This window comes from Trachemys scripta, chromosome 10, assembly GCF_013100865.1.
Source record: "Trachemys scripta elegans isolate TJP31775 chromosome 10, CAS_Tse_1.0, whole genome shotgun sequence".
In the NCBI taxonomy this organism is placed as follows: domain Eukaryota; kingdom Metazoa; phylum Chordata; order Testudines; family Emydidae; genus Trachemys; species Trachemys scripta.
The window spans coordinates 1,697,051-1,721,110 of NC_048307.1; the positions used below are offsets into that span (position 1 = coordinate 1,697,051).

Below are 24,060 nucleotides of genomic sequence, written 5' to 3' on the forward strand. Positions count from 1 at the left end.
CCCCCCCCCCGCCCCATCCCAGCCCCATCGCCTGGGCAGGGGCCATGCTGCCCCCACCCTCCCGGGGGATCTCCCGGCCCGGCATTTTCCATCAGCCTCCGGGGTAAAAAACGTTGGATTAAAAGTAACCAAAAATGTTTGCAACCAGCTGTCCCCAGCAGGGCTTTCCAGCCAGCCCAGCATGGACTGGGGACCTGGGCAATGCCCTGCTCCCAACAGCGTGCAGGCAAACAGGGCTCGCTGAATAATCCCCCAAAGCACACATTCGTGCCAGAATTGTTTTATCCTCGCTTGGAAAATGTGCAGAGATGAAATGTGCAGAATGAATGATTGTTCTTCACAAGTCACTAGCTCCGCGGTAGTTTGGGGAGAGCTCGCCCCCAGGAGAGCTCTGAGATCCGCAGGAAAGCGAGCCCTGATTGACAGGAGCTGTCAGCACTGGGTTCCCTGGACCCAGGGCTGGAGACAGTTTGCTCCTGTAAACAGGACAAAGTTGTTGTCAGCACCATTGCAGAAAGCATGGCTCGGCGGGAACAGCCACCTTGCCCTTTGTCTTTCAGACACACTGGAATTTTCAGTGTTTTTTTTCTGGCCAGGTCTGTCAGGCCTGGATGATAGAGGGTGTTCTCCATATGGGGTTTTCTGGTAAAATGTGCAGCAAGCTAAACTCAAACAGCCTGACATAGCCTGGTGTTTCACTGAGTCAGACAAGGCAATGTCTCTCTGACAGACGGTACCCTGAGTCTTCCTGTGGTCTATTCCTGCATGTCTTGAGGCCGCTCCTGCACTGCATATGCAGGCAATACTGGCACTGAAGTCTTTTCCCTAACTACTTTGTATTTACTAGGGCAGGGGTTCTCAAACAGGGCTGCCCAGAGGATTTAGGGGGCCTGGGCCAAAGCAATTTTGGGGGCCCCTTTCATAAAAAAAGTTGCAATACCATAGATTACTATATTCTCGTGGGGGCCCCTGAGGGGCCTGGGGCCTGGGGCAAATTGCCCCATTTGCCCTCCCACTCTGGGCGGCCCTGTCTCAAACTGGGGGTTGGGACTCCTCAGGGGGTCGCGAGGTTATTACATGGGGGGTCGCGAGCTGTCAGCATCCACCCCAAACCCCATTTTGCCTCCAGCATTTATAATGGTGTTAAATATATTTAAGTGTTTTTAATTTATAAGGGGGGTCACACTCAGAGGCTTACAATGTGAAAGGGGTCACCAGTACAAAAGTTTGAGAACCCCTGCACTAGGGTGAAGTCTATGATTTTGTGCCTTTACCACACTGAGTGAATAATAGATGCTACCCTGTCTCCAGCCCACATCTGACAGCAGCATGCACACTCCTCAAAATCCATTCTGCACAGAAATGTTACCCTGTGCATCTTATATTCTGAAGGGACAGAGAAGCTATAAGAACTTGTTTTCCTCTCTATTTGCATAGGGACTCATGACACTTCATCAAGATGGACCCAATCTTGTAGTCCTTACACGTTCAAAACATTTGTAGCTTCTCTCATCTCCTCCCTTTGTCTGTTGTAAATTTTGGAAATATGGAATAATGTTCCGTGACTCACATTAAAATGCATTCAACAGCATTTCCGAAAGAACGAAGAGGGGCTGGAACGTTTATGGGATTGTTAATGGGACAAGTTGATTCTGGGCCAAGAACCTTTTACCCTGGGCCAACTTCAGGCAAATGGCTGCCTAGCCCAGCATCGCTTACACAAACAGTTACAGAACACTTTGCTGTTCTGTCTGTAGAATAGAGCTGTCCTGCTTTCTCTCTAACAAGAGTTGCAGCTCCTGTTAATAGTGTCTATTGCCAACCCCAAGCATTCAAAAATCATATCTCAGGCCCCCCCAGATCAATAAGATTGAGTTAAAAATCATGAGGTTTTTAAAAAGAAGAATGCAGTTGTGGTTCTTTTTATTTACCTCCCGATGTTGGAATGTTCAGGGGTCACATTTTCAAGATTTTATCCCCAGAAATGGGGGCTAGAAACTTACTACAAAATGCAGAGCTTCCTGGCTGATAACCTAATTCCAGCAGCTGGGTCTTTAAGAAAAACACCAGATATGGTAAGAGTTGGCAACACTAAGAGGGTGGTCTGCGGTGACAAAAGACAATTCAGTGTTCGGTGCTGTTAATCTGGCACCTTTCACTAGCACTAAAATTCACTTAATAAAAACAGCAACACCCTATTACCTGTATTGACACACAAGGCTACATTAAAGGATAAGTGACAGTTATAAAATAGATATTTTCCATTATGGGTTGGAGTTTGTGCAGTGTCAGAGAAGCAACCACAGAATTTCCATTAGTTTTAATGGGTGGCTTTGTGGCTAAAATTGTGCAGTATGCTTAAAATTCACTCCCTGATATTGACTATCAATAGCCAAGAATGGAGTTTACTTGTTATCCTAAAACACATACTGAGGAGGCCCATCAGAGAGCTTTGGGGATTTACATGGTTGGTTTTAGATTGTAAGAATAGGAAATAGGTATTTCATTCTTTTAATTCATTTTTCATTTGGTGTGTTTGTGATGTCACAAGAACTTGTCATTCCTTTCTTACAACACAGGAAATGGATTTGCACTTCAGCCCATGACTTCAGAAAAGGCTTTAAGCTGCATATTGTGCAGAATCGAGCATTCTGAGCAGATAGTTTTGTATAACGTGAGGCAGGGAGGAGGAGGCCCTTATTGGAATGACAGGATGTATGAGATCTGTTCAGGAGCAAAGCAGGTGTGACTTCTCTAAACACTGGGCAGCTGTCTAATGATTAAGCATGAGTGAGGATTTGTGTGCGTCTTGCTTAATTAAGATGAAAAACTTATTAGCTCCATGTATAAATGAGGGCAGAGCAGGGGTGTAGCATACAGAGAGGAAACATCAAAATTCTAGGGCAAGGAACTAGTCCTAAAATGGATTGGTATCACTAGAAGAAACTCTCAGTATGGAAGCTTTCCACAGGCCATGGTGAAAAACCCATATAAATAAGAGGAATACATTTTAAAAAGCCATACAAAAGGCATGAGGTAGATATCATTAAGTTGGCAATAGAAAACCCTCAATTTGTGCAAACAGTCTGGAAATACTAATACAAAATACAAGCTTTCAGTGCTTTACATAAATCAATAAACCCCTAACTCCGGTGTTCACAACATCCTTAATATGCCCCTAATGGATTTTATTTTATTATAAGACAAATGAATTTCACAGGAGGAATCAAAGTTCAGGCAGCTCAGTGGACTAGTTTGAACAAATAAGATAAGTGTTTTTTATTTTTGCCTCTGTCAGCAAATGATTTGCTTCACTAACATAACAAGAAAGAATCACTTATTTTACCTCCTTCTGTAATATGTATATATCAATGGTTTTGGAACGGAAAACGTGTCACTCAGGCCTGGTGCTTTTTAGTGTTTGATCAGCTGATGGGGACGTGAGGTCTTTCAGTTCTTTTACACGTCGGCAACACTTGTACGGGCTGTCCTGCTAGTAGAGTATTCTGAATGTGTGTATAGTGCAACGGGTATAACGTTTCCTATTTAATTTGTATTAACCTCTGGGGTTTTTTATATTTAAATCTCTGTGACTAAAGGAATGAAGTTTGAGTTTTGGTTTTCCGGATACATCAGTGGCCATGTCCTTTGTTCCTGGTGTCCCATCCATCCCCAAACGGCTGTCACTTGGATTGTTCATCAGAGAACTGTCCCCTTGGGGCTGTATGATGTGTTACCGGATCCACCCCGATATAGTGCACTATGAAGCCAAACCTGTGAGGGGCCTGCTGGTTAGAGCTCTTGCTGCTCTAGTTACAAGTCTTCTCTTCACACTAGCATGTTTCTGTTGATATGTCTGATATACATCGATGTAATTCTCAACATCATCATCCTCACTAAAAACCCACAAAGAACGTGGTCCCTTGGCTTGTTCTAAGTGACTGAAGGGCCACTGACTCTTACAGGAGAAACACGGAATTTGTGTGTCAAGGTGGGATGTTTCCAATAGTTGAAGAAGAAAGGCCAGGGTGCTCCCCTGCCGTCTGTGTGGAGTTAAGCATGCTTAGAGCACACCTACCGGATGGGGCCCCGCAGGCAAGATCGGCGGGGGAATTCCTGTGTTGTCCTAGTTTGAATATTATGCGCTGGGACTTAGGCAAGAGACAGACAGAAACTTAGGTGCCTAGGGAACTTTTATGGCAAAAATGTATGTGCCATGGCACCTGCGGGATTAGGTGGCAGCTGAGTGGGGGGGGTTGTGGATTGCAATGGTGCTTAAATCTCCACTTTAGGTACCTAAGTCCTAATGTGGTTCTGGCTCTAAAAGTACTGTAATTTTTCATATTGGAAATAGACTGATTTTAAAAATGTAATCCTTTTTTACAGTCTTCTAATGATATGTAACACACACAGCCCATCCCCTGTTAGCATTAAGCGTTGTGTCTAGGAGAGTAGACCCTACAGGGAGGTTGGATCTCATTCAGAATTAGCCAAGATAGACACAATAATGGAAGCAAAACCTTTGCTGATCAAGTCACACATCACTCGGATTCAGTAAATGTTTTTCCTACCGGATAAGAGTATGTACACTACTGGTTCCATTTTTGTTACACTGCCTGTTCATCTGCAAATAAAAGTATTTCTACCCCTAGGTTGCAACAGTTAAATCAAAACAGAGTAAAATCCTTTCTGTAGGAAAACAAGGCTACAGGTGATTTCTAGCTACATTTTGTCTTTGGTTCAGGCAGTGGAAAAGGTGGCATGTAATCAGATGAAGATTGAAGAGGAATTATTATTGTGCATTTCAGCAAGGAAACTAATAGGAAATATTCTGGGCCGTTCCTAGTATCGGAATCGTGTTAGCAACTGGTTATTAAACAGAGTCATTACCAACAGACTTTTTGTGTAGCCTCCCTAATCAGCGTGGACTGGGACTTTTTTTAAATGAGAACTCTGCTAGCCAAACCCTATTACAGACGAATAGGTAGTCTATAGCGTGATTTTATAACATGGAGTCTGATCCTATACGCATCATCAGGCACAGGAGGGTCCCCTTGGACTTCAACAGGAGCAGGACTGGATTGATGGGTCTCAGGGTACGATGGGAGTAGCCTCTCCACAATGCTCAGGCAAACCGTGCTAGGACCATACACACAGATAGGGCCTCCATGAGTGTGAAGTGCATATGGCTCCTTTTGCGCTACAGAAGCCCAGCATCCAGAACGGATTTTCAGGGTCAGTTGTTGAACATTATTTCCGATCACACATTTATGGTAGCAGATGCCAGCAAGAGCCAAACTTTAACTGTGTCCGGACAATGGTGGAGGTATTGTTTGGTGTAGACAACTGCTCCATTGTTGACTGAAGGTGTCCATTAAAGTTTGCAAAGGGTTTGAGATCCTCAGATAACTATAAAAGGGCAGAGTAGTATTGCAGAACACTGCTGAAGAAAAATGAAACTAATTTCTTATTTATGTATTAGAGACGAATCCTTACAACCTGAGTAGTGTCTAGGGGCAAAGTGAAGATCAGCAGAAGAGGAGGAGATAGGCAGCTGGTAGATGCTTTTACCCAGCAGTGCCCAAATCAGGGGAGGGGAAGGTAAAACAGTAAAACGAGAAGCTTCTGGAAGCAGCAATGGGGCATCATAAAGTTTCCCACATGGCTGCAGCTATTGCTGTGTGCTGCAATTTTGTAAACAGTGCGATCTAGGGGAAGCAGCAGGGACAAATACATGCATTGCCCTGTGTTCATCTGAACTGCAGTATCCTGACTATACGGAGTTCTGTCTGGCTCCTGCCACCTTCCAAGTTCTCAACTTTACCCTCCATTTGGATGTGGGGCGGGGGAGAGGAAGAGTATTGTGCTGCTGTGTTCCCTGATTCAGGGTGCGATAAGGTGGGGTCAGTAAATTTATCTGTGCAATAGTGGTGGGTGGGTGGGTGCCAGTTTCTCACTTCTCACCTATGTGCTTTGCACTACATGGTACATCCCAGCTAATGGGAGAGCCGGGCAGCCTGAAGGGTTCCCAGAGAAGCCATTGAAGTATCCCTTTAGAAAACATGGACCACTTGAACTCCTCTGACATTAAGCTCAAGTGAGCACAAGGAGCTGTCTCAAGGATTGCAGGCGTGACTGCAGACCTGTAGCAAGCTACCCTGGCCCGACCCGGCTGCAGGAATAAGGAAAGAGTAAGATTTTGTCTTAGAAAAAAAATGGTAGAAATTAAGGTAAGGAAATGTGTTAAAATTGTTGGAAAGGTTAAAAACAAATGTAGGGTTACTTTCCTTCTGGAAAAATAACCATTTGTGTGTGTTAAAGTGCAACTTTTCCTTTTCTCAACCAGCTTTGCCCTTCGAAAGCCACGCTTACTCCGGCCAGAGGGAGCGAGCTTGGCTCTTGGCCTCCTGCCACATTAGAAAAATCCCTTTAAAATGGTGTTTGTTAACCAGTCTATTGTGCTGCCAGCATTGGGCAGAACATTGTTAAAATGTGTCGGGGTTTTTTTAGAGCCCCCAGGTGGGGGAGGTAATATCTTTTATTGGACCAACTTCTGATGGTGGGAGAGACAAGCTTTCAGGCCACACTGAGCTTTTCTTCAGGGCTGGGAAAGGTAGTTTTAAATCAATTTATGATCAGTTTGCTAACCTGGCAGCCAGTTGAGTGCTCAGTCCTGTAAGATGCTGACCACTTTAGCCCTGATCCAGCAAAGCTTTTAGATACATGCTTAACTTTAAATCTTTGAGCAGGGTCATTGAAATCAGTGTGCACAGGGTAAAAAGCCTGTTTGCCTCCTGTGAGATTTGGTTCTTAGAATATGAGTCCCCACTACTACGTTATCTACTGTGTGTAAGTGATAAAGCAAAGGCAGATAAGGACTGACTCCCTCTGCTCTGGGGATAAAACTTTTTATGAACAGTTTTAAACACTGTTCAAAACCAGTTTGGGCTAATCGGATTTGCCTGGTCAACATAGGCAGGGGTTAACTATTTCACAGTCGTGTTTGATAAGCTACTGTAGACCAGTGTTTAGGTCTAGTGCACATAAATCCCGTCATCTCGAATGGGTTGTAAATTGTGATTCAGACCGATTTGACTATAGAAAGATCTGCTGACTATATTCTTGTATAAAGTCTCTTGAAATAATAGCTGTTATGATTATTTTGTTTTGGATATTTACCTGGCAAGGATTTAACCTCCCAAGTAAATAGTTTTTAAAAATGATTTGGATAAACAGTAATCTCCAGTAGCCAGGTCTCCACAGCAGTTTTTGGCGGGGGTAGAGAGGAGATTCCCCCACCCTTGTATTACTCTACCCGTTCCGCTCCATTGGTGGGAGCTTTACGCTATGTCTACACCGAAACCGGAAGATGTACTTTCCTGCTCAAGTAGACATGCCAGCTTGATCAGCGTTGGTGCAGGCATCCCAAAATAGCCGTGTAATCTCGGTGGTGCAAGCAACAGGATGATCTAGCTACCCCATGATCCCTTCTGAGATGGTAGGTGTGTACTTGGCCAGCCAGCCCTCCTGCTGCTCATACTCCTGCAGCTACACTTCTGTTTATGGCTACTCAAGCTGGGGATTACAACTTCCTCAACAGGGCAGAGCCCTTTTGCCACCATGCCATCCAACTCAGCTCAGAGCAGGTCTTGATGTTAGGAGGTAAAAATGCCTCGGCCTTGCCTCCAGTAGCTCTCCCACCATTTCTGTCACCAGCAGAGGTGCACCAGCGGTTCTGCAAAGATGGGTAGATTTCCTCAAAATTGTTATTGAAGTCACAGCAGACGTGGGCAGAGCCTAACTCTAGGCTGGAGCCAATTCAGGGCTCTTCCCATGTCCAGAACTAGGACATGTCTCCAGAAATGGATTTAGAAATGTCAATTGTGTTAAAATCTTTAAAGGGCCAGGGTCAAGATTAGTCATAAGTAAAAATCCTCTATTAATAATGTCTCAAATTATGAATATAGAATTCTCATTTCATTTTCACCTTTTATGCTGTTTGTTTTTTCTCTTCACGGATGGTCCAACCCTGCAAAAGTTTACCCCCATGAATAATTCTCTCTCGGGCAAGAACATCATTTGACATCAGTGCGATGTCTCGTGTGAATAGGAGTTGCAAGATAGCATCCTTAGGTTGAGCAATAAAACAAACCTGGTCAGATTAGCTGGTTTTGTTTATACTAGTAGTTATTTTTCTGCTTCTTGTGGGGTGGTAACCAGTGTAATATAATGGAAATGAATCCCAAAGAAAGTTTTAATTGAATATTTAGAAAATAATGAAAAACACTAGTGTAAGTAAATAAACAATTAGATGTTGTGTTTGAACTACTTGACACTGTTTTAAATTATAGGAAAACATTATAAAATAAGTAATCTGAATCTAGTGTATGATGACTATTTCTGTGAAAACAACTAGTTGCAAGAGCATACAAAAGGGTGCTGAAAGTACTGGAAACATGAGCTGCAAAGTACCTTTTAAAAGGGCCATTTGTTAGATGGATAAATATAAATAAATTCAAGATAGTGTGTGTGTGTGTGTGTGTGTGTGTGTGTGTGTGTGTGTAAAATGACTGCTGCAAAATTGTGAACAAAGAAATATAAGTAAACACTTTAGGGTTTTTAATCTGAAAAAGATAAAAATATAAGGATTCAATGGTGTACATATGTTGCATTATAACTGATAGTAATTTTGTAAATGAAAAGGTTTAAATATTCAGAAGACTATAGAAACATTGTGGTTTATTCTAAAGAGAATACTGTGTTTGTTATGAAACTTCTGGGGAGCATTTGCTTGAAGAGAAACTAGAGGAAACCCTTCACTCCTGGATTAAGAAATATAGGCTTTACCGTATTGTAATATTCGAGTTTATGCATGCTTTATGAATTATGAACGGTGGCTGTCTGGGCAGTAAAGTGAAAGGCTAATTAATGAATAGTGATTTTCCTGAATGTATCTGCCATTTCAGATTACTCAGAACATTTCTGAAAAGCACCTGTAGCTCTGAAGTCTGTGCCGTGATCCTGGCTGACTAGGATGGTTGGCAATAGGGAACCTGCTGGTCACCCAGGTCACTGGTTCTTGATCTAGTCTTGTTCAGTAGCAACCAAAAATCACTAGTGGAAGGAGGTCGGGTCTCTGACAGTTCCCAGTCAACAGACATTGACCTAACTTTCACAATAGAAAGAAAGTATCTTCGTGTCTGACAGTCTCTGACACTGGACTTGGAGAGGAAACACCCCTCCTACCGCTAGAGGTTCTGTTTATCGTGAAGGCTCAAGGTCGATTGACATGGTATTTTGGAAGAACTTTCCATTGCGGCCACCCATCCCCTCGCTGTTCTTTGCCTGGATTCTTCCCAGAACTGCTGTTCTGGCACTGAGTTGAGGAGTGGAAGTGTGAAGCTCATGTCTTGGCAGTCTGAGAACCATTCAGTCATCACCAGCTTGATTAGAAGGGAAAAACTAAGCAATTTATCCAGTGGGAATATTCATGACAACTTCCTGCTTTTCTTCCCCTACAGTATGTTTGACACTGTGCCCGGATGCCATAACTCCACTGTCAACACAGTCACATGTAGGAGCACATCTCCTTAACATTTACAAATCGCTTCTGAATGATGAGGTAATGGAAGGGAAATGTAAGGAACTGAAATTCAAAGCTATCTATAGAAGCCAGTCATCTGGAGGGGATTGCTCAACTGTCAGCCTGTTACTTGGTGTGGAGAAGAGCAGTTCTGGATTGCTAGTGACGATAGTGATGCTCATCATCTGGTTTTAATACTCACAGGAACCCTGTGGCAAAGAGAGTAGGAAATTGAGGGAGAGTGTTTGTATCCGCTGCATGACAACTGCAAAGGCAGCACATCCCTCATAACCATGAGGGCTTAATGACTTATTAGTAGGGCCCTACCGCATTCATGGCCATGAAAAACACGTCACAGACCATGAAATCTGGTCTCCCCCCGTGAAATCTGTATAGTATAGTGTAAAAGCACCAGATTTCACGGGGGGAGACCAGTGTTTCTCAAATTGGGGGTCCTGAACCCAAAGGGAGTTGCAGGGGGTCACAAGGTTATTTTAGGGGGGTGGCATATTGCCACTCTTACTTCTGCGCTGCTGCCTTCAGAGCTGGGCGGCCAGAGAGCAGCGGCTGTTGGCTGGGTGCTCAGCTCTCCAGGCAGCAGTGCAGAAGTATGGGTGGCAATATCATACCAGGCCATCCTTACTTCTGCGCTGCTGGTGACGGTGATTTTGCCTTCAGAGCTGGGCTCCCGGCCAGCAGCTGCCACTCTCCATCTGCCCAGCTCTGAAGGCAGCGCTGCCATCAGCAGCAGCACAGAAGTAAGGGGAGCAGGACTGCAATTTGGGTCAGGACCCCTACAATTACAACACTATGAAATGTAAGATTTAAATAGCTGAAATTTATGATTTTTTAAATCCTATGACCATGAAATTGACCAAAATGGACCATGAATTTGGTAGGGCCCTACTTATTAGTCAGCTCCGCTGCTTCCAGCTACTCAATTCAGGAACAAGATTGTTCACCGGTTTGAGCTATAGTCAACATAAGGCCTAATCCTGCATTCTTTATGTAAGCCTCTCAGTTACACATGTGCAATCCTACTGACTTCATCACACGCAGGCCAGGGAAGAATTTGGCCCTAGAGCCATAACCTAAACAGTGACTCAGTTCCTATCCAGTTCCTCTGCTCGGCTAGGTAAGGTTTCAAACTGATGCAGTCATCTCACCAAACAGGCCCAAGAGAAAAAGACCATCCAACCGAATGAAATCAGCCTGCAGTGTCTTCCCATTCTCGAGCTGTAAAGAGATGTGAGTGTGCATGGCCTAGACCCCGGCAACCTGCACAGCAACTTCCCTTTGATATTTTATCTACATGGGATTACATTTAGTAAGAGTAACATCGCATAAAAGCAGAATTTGTTCTTTCTTCTGAATATTGCTGACTATTGAAACGTTTCTAGTTCTACACCTTCAGTATTACTGTTCCCAGTATGCTTCATACCATATTTAACATGGCTCTTCAATCCTGACATTCCACATTTTAAACCTCTGAACGATTTTCTTCTTAGCTAGATCTCTCTTTTGTTGTGAAATTCTGCTCTGGGATATAAAGATTTAGTAACACGCATTCTCGACTCACAATAGCAGCATAAAATGTCCCAGGTACTCACAATTCCAATGCAAAATATGCAGCATCCCTCACATCAGCAGCACAAAATGTACTGAGATTATCTTCAAACAAAAGAATCTGGAAAAAAAACCAAACCTATTGTCCCTTCTCTCGCAGGCACCCCTCACCACTTTGACATTTTTAGACTTGAAAAAGGACACTTGTGTCCAAATCCCTCTTTCCTACTCCCCTTTCGGGAGGTGGACACACCTGATGCCCAAGGAGCTTCTTCCCCAGTCATTTCAGGTCAAATCCCTTTAGGTCCCTTCTACATTGAGAGTTGAGCTGAGTTAGCCTAATTGCTGTTCTAAACCAGTTCAGAGTTATGCAGTTCAAACAGACTTAGAGCCGATCACGATTTAAGACTAAGGTTGGTCTACAGTAGTAGCATATATTAATGTTCATACAGTGCCATGAATGATGGTTCTTTGAGACAAAACAGTGGTCCCTTCTCCAAGGATCTTACACAGTTTAGGCTGTAATAGGCTCAGAATGGGTTTGCAAGTATGACTTGCCTTCCAATAACTGTATGTTTTCCGGTACCCATGTCTAGGTGGGAAGGGTTTTCAGTATTGCTGGAGGAGGCCCAGCTCTGGAGCGGGACAGTGGGAGGTTGAGAGGTCTCTTTCAACACAGGTAGTGAGAGGCTGAGAATCTCATGCACCTTTCCCTCCTGGCAACACAGACCACAACCACTAGGGCATAGGTGAGATCGCTCCCCTGTGATCTGTGAAATCCACCTGGTGAGCTACCAGAGACAGGCTGAAGGCACCTGCTGGTTAGCCTCCCGTCTGAAGGACTCCTACAAGCAGAATACAGCAAGTAATTTAAATCCCGCTGCCTCAGACTAACCAGTTCTGTTTCCCCCGCATGTTCACAGGCATGACAATGAATTTTAAAAGGTATTTCATTAGAGTGCTGCACCGTCTCCAGAAGGGGCCGGGATACACGTACAAAGAGCTGCTGGTCTGGTACTGCGATAACACCAACACGCATGGGCCCAAGCGCATCATCCGAGAGGGGCCAAAGAAAAAAGTCATCTGGTTTTTCCTGACTCTGCTCTTCGCATCTCTCGTCTTCTGGCAATGGGGGATCCTCATTGACACATACCTCTCCTACAGTGTCAGTTCATCTCTGTCTATAGGGTTTAAGACCATGAAGTTCCCAGCAGTCACGGTCTGCAATGCCAGCCCCTACAAGTGAGTTCCCTGGCTGCACCAAGTGGTACCGTATTAGTTGTGAAGCTGACTTGCTCAGTAACATTTCCAGGGCCTAGCACTGTAAATCTTTTCCATCTCAATTGCAAAGATATGGGATTTCGGAAAGTGTCCATTGTAATTCAGCAAGCCCTTCAACAAATGGAAACAAAAGAAATGAATGAAAACACTTTCTGCAACCCAACCCCATTATCTGGGTGCCACGAAAGGCCAATATCTGCTCTCAGTTACTTCACTGGAAATTCAGAGTCACTCCTGTGAAATCAGGCAGTCCAATGACTTCACTGGAGGTACTTTAAATTTACATCAATATAACAGAGCAGAGGCGTGGCCCTAAGTAAAGTACACCCCAGTCTGTCTCCCAAAACTCAGAGCAGACCCACAATGAGTGGGTTGAGTTTTGTGTCTTCTCCTGCTAGAGTGGCTCCGGGTACGTTAGCCCATTGCTGACCCCGGAACATGAGTTATTTGAAAGAGAAGGACATTATTTCTGTAAACACAGCGAGTCATCAGTACAACACTGATTGTTTATCGCCTCACTAATTTTATATCTGGTTCTTGCTCCAGGGTCTGGCAGGCAGGATACGCATTCTAGCATAGATCACACTTCGTACATGAACTGCATTCATTTTTCAGTAACTTTTATGAAGCTACCTAAGTTCCATGTTCCCTATAGAAATTCAATCTACTGCAGCCACTGCCACCTTCCCAGCACCTGCTAACTGCTCTTTGTCCTTCAGATACTCCAAGGTGAGGCATCTATTGAAAGAATTGGATGATCTCACTGAGGCAGCCCTGGAAAGGATCCTGCAGTCCAAGCACGGGGCCACAATCTCAGCTCCCCCACTAAACTCCAGCGAGACTGTTTCTCAGCAGTTAGACCTGAAGCTCTGGAACCAAATCCCCTTGGTTCTGATTGATGAGAGTGACCCAGACCATCCCGTCATTATCGATCTCTTTGAGACCAACCAAAGCGGTTCAGGAACCCGACCCAACAATTCCTCTCCCGCCCTGTCCAACGTGACGTCAGAAGTGAAGAAACACAAAGTGGCAGTGAAGCTGGTAAGTGGAGGTTTATGGCTCCGTGCTCTGCACTTCGCTCGAGGCCACGTTACATTGTGAGCTGCTTGGAGCAGGGATTGTCTTTTTGTTCTGTTTTTGGACAGCACTAGCACACCAGGGTCCCGGTTGAAGACCAGGGCTCCTGGCTGCTATGATAATACAGAGAATAAATAGAGGAAGACCCTGGGAGCAAGGCAGATAGGGCTTGTGATGGGGGCTCCACTCACCACTAAGGTGGCACCTCCGCCGGGTCGTTCCAGGGAATAGCTCGCAAGGTCACCGCCGCTTCCCACCGTTACACGCCATCTGTCCACCTCTGGGTCTGAGCTCCACAAGCTGCTACTGCCTCTTTGTAACTCAGCCCTACGGCCAGATCACTATACGTGTGTCCCCTTCCAGGGTATCAAAGTCTTTCCTCGCCTGCAGTCTTCCCATTTGCTGCCTCGAAGCGCCACTCCCTCTGTGGCTGGCAGGGAACCCAGACCTGCCCTCTACTGCAGGTTCCAGCTTTGGGATCCTCTTGCCAGCTGTCAAGGTCTGTTCCCTTCTAGACCTTACAGCCTTTCCAGGAGTCCTGTCCTATGTTCCTGGCTCCCAGGTTTGCCAGCCAAAACGCACCTCCCTTCTCCCAACTGCAGACTTCCCAGGAGCCCCCCCTTCTGCTTCCAATTTCCTGTCTTTATAGTCCCAGCTTAGTTCATTCCTCCTCAGCTGGACTCCCTCCCTCAGTCAGGGGATTGCTTAGCCACCTGATTCCCCTCAGCTGTGGCTTCTTGGGTTCAGTAGCCCCCTCCCCCCCCTTAGTCTTCACTAATCCTTTCAGGACAAGTGCGGCGTGATAACCTCATCGCAGGGCTCTATCCGTCTGAGAGAGGCTTCAAATGGGGCCTCTGGATTTTGTTTCTCCACCAGGTTTCTCTCTTGAAAAGCTGCATCGTGTGGTCCGTGCTGGCTCACAAAGGGGCCCTGGCACAGCTCAGTGCATCATTTCCAGCCATTTTCTCTCCATTTAGAGCTGGCTGGAACTGAACACTGACCCCATATCAAACGATTTCCCGCACAGGGACACACTGGGAGTATGGCTGGGGGCTGCTCCGGCAGGCTGGTGCATCTCGGGAGGGTTGTTCCATAGGACTCGCCGGTAACACTGGCGTACTGGGGGGCTGCTGGGTTTGGGATTTTTTAATCACACCAGCATAAAACCAGTTTGTTTCACTTCTAATCTTTTGGGCCTAATCCTGCCCCAGGTGACACACCCGGGACTCTGGCTGCAGTCATTCATTAGGGATTCTGAGGGCCACCACCAGGATCAAATGCTCAGGGCTTGTGTGGATGAACAGTTAGTGCACAGCAGGCTGGTGTGTAAATCTCCCTCGTGCTAGTGTACTGCATACTGACAGTCTGCTTGGACTCTGCTCCCGCACCCGGAAAGCTCCTTAGTACACTGCTCTCCACTCCATGGGAGTAGCGCACTAGGGATCTTTTAGTGCACAGTAGCAGGGTCGTGTGGTAACGGAGCTAGGTGCAGCCGACAGCAGATGGGTTCCAAGGTGAAATTCACCTGTGGCGTGAAGGCCAGATGCACCAGGTCCACTGAAGCCCTGCCCTGGGGACCATGGACAGAACTGCACTTAGATGTCCTTGCTCTGCAGAAAGGGTCTCCATGCCAGCCATGCAAATGCCCATGTGGGCAGTGGTGATGGAGTGGGCTGTGGGGTGGCCACAGGATTTACATTCATGTATGCTGTGACCCCAATACCCTGTGAATGCTACAGAGGGCCACAGTCGCTACTCCAGCCTGTAGGTTATCCCCTCCCTCTGAACACAAGGCCAGCTGCCTGCTGGTTGTCTGTTAGTTCCACGTTAAAATCTAACTCCATGTGTCTTCAGTGCCACCACAAGGACATCCCCCAGTGCATGTACTGGAACTTCACCAGCGCGGCCCAAGCGGTGACAGAATGGTACATTCTACAGTCCACTAGCATCCTCTCTAAAGTCCCGCTGCAAGAGAGGATCAGGATGGGCTACCAGCCAGAGGACATGATCCTAGCATGTCTGTACGGGGCAGAGCCCTGCAGCTACAGGTACGTGGTGGAACTCACTGAACTTCTACTTACTCTCAGTGTCACTTGACACTATACAGGGCAAAGACGTAGGAAGCTCTTCGGAGCAGGGACCACTTTCTTCTGTGTCTGTACAGTGCTGAGACAATGGGGTCCTGGTCCCTGACGGAGACTCCTAGATGCTGTGGAAATATGAATTACTACTACTACTATGAATTATTAAATCATGTACGAGCCAGGGCCTCACACGGATGTGTGATTCCTGCTCTTTTTATTGTCTTTCTAAATATTTTCATTGTACAGAATCAAGTCCATAAAAGGCAAAGAAAAATGTTTAGATAGAAGTCTATATTAATCTGTAATAGAAACAGCACGAAGTCTCACTCCTTACAGCAGTGAATTGCACTTTGGCTTTTATCCATCCAGTATTGCTGGGTGCTCATTAGCCTGACTGGAGCAGGGATCTACCAAATTATTAAATGGCCTAAACTTGAACTAGGTACCATCACAGCCTCCCCACTTGGAGAGTTACTGGATCTCACTTGGTTTAAATGAAGAACAGGAGTACTTGTGGCACCTTAGAGACTAACAAATTTATTAGAGCATAAGCTTTCGTGGACTACAGCCCACTTCTTCGGATGCATATAGAATGGAACATATAATGAGGAGATATATATACACACATACAGAGAGCATAAACAGGTGGGAGTTGTCTTACCAACTCTGAGAGGCCAATTAATTAAGAGAAAAAAAACTTTTGAAGTGATAATCAAGCTAGCCGAGTACAGACAGTGTGATAAGAAGTGTGAGAGTACTTACAAGGGGAGATAGAGTCAACGTTTGTAATGGCTCAGCCATTCCCAGTCCTTGTTCAAACCGGAGTTGATTGTGTCTAGTTTGCATATCAATTCTAGCTCTGCAGTCTCTCTTTGGAGTCTGTTTTTGAAGTTTTTCTGTTGTAATATAGCCACCCGCAGGTCTGTCACTGAATGACCAGACAGGTTAAAGTGTTCTCCCACTGGTTTTTGAGTATTTTGATTCCTGATGTCAGATTTGTGTCCATTAATTCTTTTGCGTAGAGACTGTCCGGTTTGGCCAATGTACATGGCAGAGGGGCATTGCTGGCACATGATGGCATCTATCACATTGGTAGATGTGCAGGTGAACGAGCCCCTGATGGTGTGGCTGATGTGATTAGGTCCTATGATGATGTCACTTGAATAGATATGTGGACAGAGTTGGCATCGGGGTTTGTTACAAGGATAGGTTCCTGGGTTAGTGGTTTTGTTCAGTGATGTGTGGTTGCTGGTGAGTATTTGCTTTTAAATGGTAACCAGTACCTGGTAAAGCCTCCAGCCAAAATTTAAGGTAACTTCTTAAATAGTCAGTTATTTAAAAAAAGAAAAAAGACACCTCAGTTCATGCAGCAGCTCTATCTCTGTGATCCCAGCTAGTGGAGAGCCTCCACTTGACTCTCTTTCACAATGAGAGTGAAGTGCAGCAGGGGAAACAACCCATATAATCAGCTTTATGGCAGAATATTTTTTAATTAAAAAATAAACCCTCAATTCAAAAACTTGAACCTCAAAGACCATTGGCCTGACCGGTAATTAGTGATGGACAAAGCTACTGCGATAGGCCTCAGCAGCTCCGGGCGTGGCTGCTTCTCGTAAGCTTTTCTCAGTGAATCATGAGATTGCCAGTGCTCCCAACGTATCCCGCAGGATTTCTGGTTGTGATCCCAGCTGCAGTGGACATGCAGGGGCAGAGTAAAATATTCTCAGGATGGGGTTGGTTTGAGTTCTAGAAGCAGGTTCAAATTGGTCTTTATTTGATCTGAGTTTGTTCCCTTTCCCTGCTTATAGTGTCTCATTCTTGTCCACAGGCTCCAACACACAATTAGAAAAACCCTACTGGTGAAATCTGATAGTGCTCGTACTTTAATTACAGGTATAGATTGGCATACTGAGAAGCGAACACTTACAGTTTAGTTGGTAAATCTGGGTAACGGAGATCAATTTTATTCTGAATAGGAGCATTGCAAAGGAATTTGCTGGCAAATATTAGTTGTAATATTTATATTATGTATAATATTCATGTCAATCAATAGAAATGACCCTACGGAGCAAAAGAGCTGACATGTCTGACATGTACATGGGCTGCAGGGTGGTTATGGATTAGTTAATATCAACACTACTCCAAGCTCCCCTCCAAATGAGTGGGGACCATGTGCTCTTCACAGCTGCAGGATTAGACCCGTAGCCATTTCTCATCTTCCTTCTTCCATCTGTACAGACTGAGTCATTGAAAATGCACCTGCGGCTACTGGTGGAGGATCATTTTGGATGATTTGGAACTAACATAAGCACAAAGACTTTATTACTCTTCTGTCCTGGTCTTATTTGTACCCAGTGTCCCAGTATAGAACAATGCCAGTGTGTCTGTGTACCAGGTAGAGAGCCTGGGCATTGTCACTGTTTCTTCCTGTCAGCAACAAAGCCAATTGCCCTGGACATATTCCCAAGGCTGCTGATTCCCATTTGGATGTCAGCAGAGTTCCATGCATGGAGTGAGAGCCGTTACTCTGCAGGGCGCTTGGGCACCAAATGTCCGCTCAGCAGTCTTCCCACACAAGTTGATGGCCTTGCTCGTTATTATGAAGGGTTGTATCCTCCACGTGCTCTTAGAGTGGAACCTATATTGACAAGAGTGGGGGCTCCACCTGCTAACAGAGGAGAGACTGTGCGCCAATGCACATGACAGATGTACTTGCCCATCTGTGTTTGAGAGCGTACTAACTTCCCTTGGTGCCAGGAGACCTTGGAGAGGTGCTCTGCTCAGCTCAGCAACTGTTACTCGTCCAGCCATCCCTTCTCTCTGCCCTGCTACTGGAGTGTCTGTGATATGAGCACAGGACAGGGCATCAGAGGAGTCCCAATCCCAGCTCTGTCACTGACTCCTCATGGCCACGGACAAGGAACTAAGGCCAATCTTTAAACTTCACAGCCTAAAGCTGAGCACATAAATAAGCGACCTGATTTTCAGAGGTGCCGAGCACCGTCAGAGCCCAACGGGCTCCTGTGAGAGTTTGTCTGAAGAACTAACCCTAGAGCACAGCATGTGGCCCAGTGTAGAAGGGCAAGCCCTCGGTTACACACGTTTTCCTAACACCGGTTGCTGGATAACACACTTCTTCCCTCCCCATGCCTTGCGATTGACAAACCCTCTGTATCTGCAGAACTGAGTGCATGACTCCGGCCTCGGCTGTAACGAGCCCTTCCGGCAGTACTGCTCTGTACAGGACGTTATAAGAATTATCAATAAACAAATAGTTGGGTATTTATCCAAACTGGGCGAGTCAGTTATCACAACCCTAGGGCGAGTCAGTTATCACAGCCCTAAGCCAGGCACTTATTTGGGTGTGCCACATTTATGTCACACTGTAGCATTCAATAGAAAATCACAGGCAGTCTCCTTTCCGTCACATACAGCACGTACCTCTGAGATGCTGGCTCTGTGGGCAAGACTGTGTCTATAGCCTGCCCAGGTGAGCAAAGGGGGTGGGTGCTCCAAGGAGCCTTTGCCCTCTCTCTGTGCCAGGTCAGACCTGGTGCTCCCCTGATGCGAGCATTGCCAGTGGCGCTAACCTGCCCAGAGGAGATGCACCCTGGCTAGCCCCGTGCTGTGGGGTCACCACGGCTGTGCTTCTAGACGTACTGAATGCACCTTAGGCACAACTGAGGCTCAAGTCACAGCGTCTCCCGTGCAGTTTGTTCCATTCCCAGAGGGAACACCTGCATTTTAGTTCTGTGTTTAAATGTGTGACATCCCCTTCCCCCAGTCTGCCTCTGCTGATCCTGGAAAATACTGTCTTTCCAAGGCCCTCGAATACCATATTCTAAATTCTGTTTGGGTTTTTGGCTAAGTACAACATATCGATGACACCATTTAAGCCTCCTCCCAGTGCTTTAGGGTCCTGTAAGTAAAGCGCACTGAAAGAATTCATACCAGTAAAGGCACTGCACCTCCACCTACCTGAAGCTCTGATCTAGCACCTAGTGTATTGCTCCCTTTGCCAGCCAGCACCATGCTTGTCTCAGAAGTAGGAGGGATTTCTATGGGACAGTGAATCTGCGACACTGTCAGATTCAATCAGAAAAAATGAAATCTTGCCATGGAAATTAATGGAAAAAACCTTCAAACAAGTCTCACAAAGAGCTGCTGCTGCTATTTTTCAGTAGAGCAATTTGGCTGAAACGATACCACTTAAAAACGGAGCATCGCCTACCAAAAGAAACTGTTGTATTTGTGTGTGCAGCAAATAAACAAGCTACCTGTACAGCCCTGGCATAACTACAAGATATCAAAACATGGGATCAATTAGTCCCATGCTTTTACCACCTTAGAAGGTCACACCTTATTGTGCATGATTCTTACAGAAATTTCACCCAGATCTACCATCCTGACCATGGCAACTGCTACATCTTTAACTGGGGAATGGATGAGGAAGCCCTGATTTCTTCCAACCCGGGAGCAGAGTTTGGTAAGTACTAAAACCCCAAGGAACAAAGGAAACAGGAGGGCTGGGAAATGTTTCATCTGCAGCAAGCAAGTTCTGTTACATGTTATGAAGAGGCCAATTTATGGTATCATCTAGGGCTACGACGGGATGGGTCACTTGACGATTGTCTGTTCTGTTCATTCCCTCTGGGGCATCGGGTATTGGCCACTGTCGGCAGACAGGACACTGGGCTAGATGGACCATTGGTTTGACCCTGTATGGCCGTTATGTTCTTATGAATGAGTTCTTGGGGGCACAGGGGATGGATAGGGAAATGATAACTGACTGCCAGGATTAGTAAGGGGGTAAACCCCAAAGAGGGTCATAGATTACATACGAAATGGCAAAGGGTAACACAGAATAATGGGATGACTTTAAGAAAAGTGCATCTCAGCTGAATACCTGGGAAAACACCCACAAAATCAGGTGTTTCCTTCCCACACACTGGCTGAGTGCAAGAGTCCTTTTCAAAGCATGAACAAGTGTAACAATGGTCAATCTAAGGAGGAAGGAAGGGTCTGTTCTCTTCTCTCAGCAGAGAGGGATTTCCCTGCCTAGTAAGAGAGTTCCTCTAAACATTCCCTTTTTATATATAAACGCTGCATTGTATGTTGTGGGTTTTTGAATATTGTGTTTGGTGCCCACAGGGCTGAAGTTAATTCTGGACATCAGCCAACAAGACTACATTCCCTACCTCACATCTACCGCCGGGGCCAGGCTTATGCTGCATGAGCAGAAGAGTTTCCCGTTTCTTAAAGACCAGGGCATCTATGCCATGTCTGGGACAGAAACCTCTATCGGCGTATTAGTGGTATGTGTGACATTTCATCAGAACAAACCACCGGAGAACAATACTCCTGTATCTGATGGGACAGCAGCCAAGTTTGTTTTCAGTCTTGGCTGAACTGGCTCAATCCAAAAGAGTCAAGTTATCTACTAGCTACGGCTTGGAACATTGTTTTTGAAAGATTGAATGCAACTTATCTGGTAACTGCTGTATCGAAGCCAAAAGCCGCAGCTTAGGTAATTGTTGCCTCTTCACTCCAAGTGGCAGCAGCTGCAGGGCTAAGCGAGTTCAGTTACGTTTAACACTGCAGCTAAGGGAACTGGATGGTGTCTTTGGGGCAGGGCAGCTCTTCCTTGCCCCCTTCTTCTCCTTAAGGTGCAGTTACCAGAATGTTACTCGTGCTGACTGACCCTGTCATTAGTCTGAAGAGCATAGTATCATTTTCATTATCATCGTGGTCTTCCTAGAATTATACAGACAGCAGGTGTCCTGTTTCTTTCTGTACGCTCAATGAATAAGGTACTGGTCTTGCTAGCTGTGCCTCTGTGAGCCTTTGCCATGCACTGACTGGGGCTAAGACAACCCCCTCATCATAGAGCCCAGCTTTTCACTCCATCCTTCCCGTCTATGCGTGATAATGCATTTATCACCGGAACCTATAACCTGGGGTTTGGGACAGGGTGGAACCCATGGATCTGCCATTAATCCTCCCCAAGAGACAATGGGATGGGGTCACAGAGCAGTGGGGTCTGAGGAGGTTCTCGCTGGGGAATCCAGGAAGCCCCACGCTTCTGAGCACCAAAGAATTCCAGTTCAGCTCCATGCATTTCCTCAAGATGATGTTCCTTGAATATTGCAACCTGTGACTATTCTAGCCTCTCCAGGACTGCAGAGATCGGGGAACTGGCAGGATCTGTGTGGCTGAAAGGGTCTTGCACCAAACAGACCTGTGACAGAGAGGAACTATGACTACAGCATACAAATATTTGGTGGGTTTGGTTTTCTTTCAGGATGAACTTGAGCGGATGGGTTATCCCTACAGCGACTGCACGATGAATGGGTCAGATGTCCCCGTAAAAAATCTTTATAACGAATATAACACCTCCTACTCCATACAGGTAAAGGGCATTATTAATTAAAACAATTTAAAACAAAGTCTTTTAAGCAATTTAAATTCTTAATTTATATGAATGATTCTAGAGAATAAGAAAGTTAAACGTAATAGATCAGAATCTCTAAAATAACCAGTAAGCATGAACTCAGCACAAGAAAAACTTTTTAAAAACACAAATGAGAGCCCTAATCTTGCAAACACTTATGCATGTCCGTAACTTCATACATCTGAATGTTGCCATTGAGTTCAGTTGGAAAACTCGTGTGTGTGTTTGCAGGATCAAAACCTAACAATTTATCTCGTTCAAGTTATATTAAGCCACGAGGAATTTTTAAATTGCTCAGACAAAGAATCCAGTTCAGTGTCATTCTCTGTCACTCAACCTTACTACAGAGATTGCTGGGCAGAGTGAAGACGTGGTGGAGATGGTTCTTTTCACTTTATCCAGTTGGAAGCTTTATTTTTTTGCTTTTCTGTAGCTTTCTGCAAAGCCGGAGCCTAGCAAGTTTCCCTTCCAACATTCCTTAGGGTTGCACAGAATTCCAATAAGTGCAACTTACAAGCAAAGCAGCGATTTGTAAACTGAAAAAGCAAAATGTTTTTGTTGTGCTTTTGGTCCCTGGAAGAGACTGTGGGAGCTCAGGTGACATGGATGATTATTATACATAAGTCAAAGCAGTCAGAATCTAGAATATCTGTGCATCCTCAAATACATTATACTCCAATACGTCTGTTAGTCTATAAGGTGCCACAGGACTCTGTTGCTTTTACAGATCCAGACTAACACGGCTACCCCTCTGATACTTGTACATTTTCATTGGATCCCTCCCAATTTTCCTCCCATTTATTTACTTTCAGACAAGCATCCAGAGGCTTGCATGTCTGTCTCTGCCAGATAAAAACTGTTAAGAAGATTGGAGAGAACAGAAAAGGAGTACAGAACATAAATTGATTTCCATACAGTGTATTTTAGAAGAACATGCAAACTGTTGGGTGAACTTGAATGCATGAAGGGGTCAGACCGTCAAGGGGAAATGGCAAAAGTTCTCAGATAAAGTGCAGGGTGCAACAAAATGTGATGTACCCAAATCAGAGCATTAGCAGTAAAGTAATGGGAAAACTCAACAATGAATAAAGCAAAGCTTGGGCCTGCACACGGGGCCCAGGGAAACAAGAGAAATGCCAAGATGGACAAGGACTCCACGTGAGATGTTCTCACCCAGGGAGAGCTTGTTGGCCAGAACAAAACCAAAATGAATGTGGCGAAAGTGCCTGAGAGCTGGTTTTGTGTGTGTGTTTGCAGGAGGCCCTAGAGCTTTAGGAAGGCTGGGAGCCCTACGGGACAAGTACCCTTGCAAAGCATCAGAGAACAAACTCAGGACAGAGCAGGGTCCAGACGGGCAGCGCTTGTGAGCTTTGTCGGTACAGTGTGGCCCAATTTCTGTCTCGGGGCTGAGTGTCCCAGAGTAGAGTTCCCACTGCTGGAGGCCCCATTCCATCCTGAAATCAGAGCAAAGGCAGCAATAGGGTGACTCCAGTCCCAGTGTTCAAAGTGTCCCTTCCTGTTCCCGGCCTAAATGCTGTGTCTGCAATTCACCCGCCTCTAAGGCCACTTGGGTTTCCACGGCCTGCAGCGCTGAGCACGACTCTAGCAGGGCATAACAAAAGCCGAGCAGAAATAGCCCAGAATCGCTGTAGCTATAAATTACCCCTACAGCTACCATAGGAATTGGGCCCTACCAAATTCACAGCTGTGAAAAGCATGTCACAGACCGTGAAATCAGACCTCTCCCATGAAACGTAGCTGTTGGAGGGGAGGCGTCCTAGCCGGGGGCTCCTACTGCACCGGCTCTCAAACGTTTATACTGGTGACCCCTTTCACATAGCAAGCCTCTGAGTGTGACTCCCCTTAGCAATTAAAAACACATTTAAGTATCAGAGGGGTAGCCGTGTTAGTCTGAATCTGTAAAAAGCAACAGAGGGTCCTGTGGCACCTTTAAGACTAACAGAAGTATTGGGAGCATAAGCTTTCGTGGGTAAGAACCTCACTTCTTCAGATGCAAG

General features: G+C 45.5%; 1 protein-coding gene across 2 annotated transcripts in view; it reads left to right on the forward strand.

The window, feature by feature from the left end:
- Positions 1-5,989: 5,989 nt before the first annotated feature.
- The window catches only part of SCNN1B (sodium channel epithelial 1 subunit beta), a 32,849-nt gene continuing 14,778 nt past the window's right edge, over positions 5,990-24,060 (forward strand). The window contains exons 1-7 of one of the 2 annotated variants that reach the window (XM_034782769.1): positions 5,990-6,230; positions 12,073-12,391; positions 13,150-13,471; positions 15,362-15,555; positions 19,974-20,077; positions 20,743-20,906; positions 21,893-22,000. In XM_034782769.1, coding sequence (XP_034638660.1) covers positions 12,075-12,391; positions 13,150-13,471; positions 15,362-15,555; positions 19,974-20,077; positions 20,743-20,906; positions 21,893-22,000 — 1,209 coding nt within the window. In that variant the 5' untranslated portion in view covers positions 5,990-6,230; positions 12,073-12,074. Of the gene's footprint in view, positions 6,231-10,464; positions 12,392-13,149; positions 13,472-15,361; positions 15,556-19,973; positions 20,078-20,742; positions 20,907-21,892; positions 22,001-24,060 lie in introns of those variants that run through there. The other variant, XM_034782768.1, reaches the window with a different exon arrangement.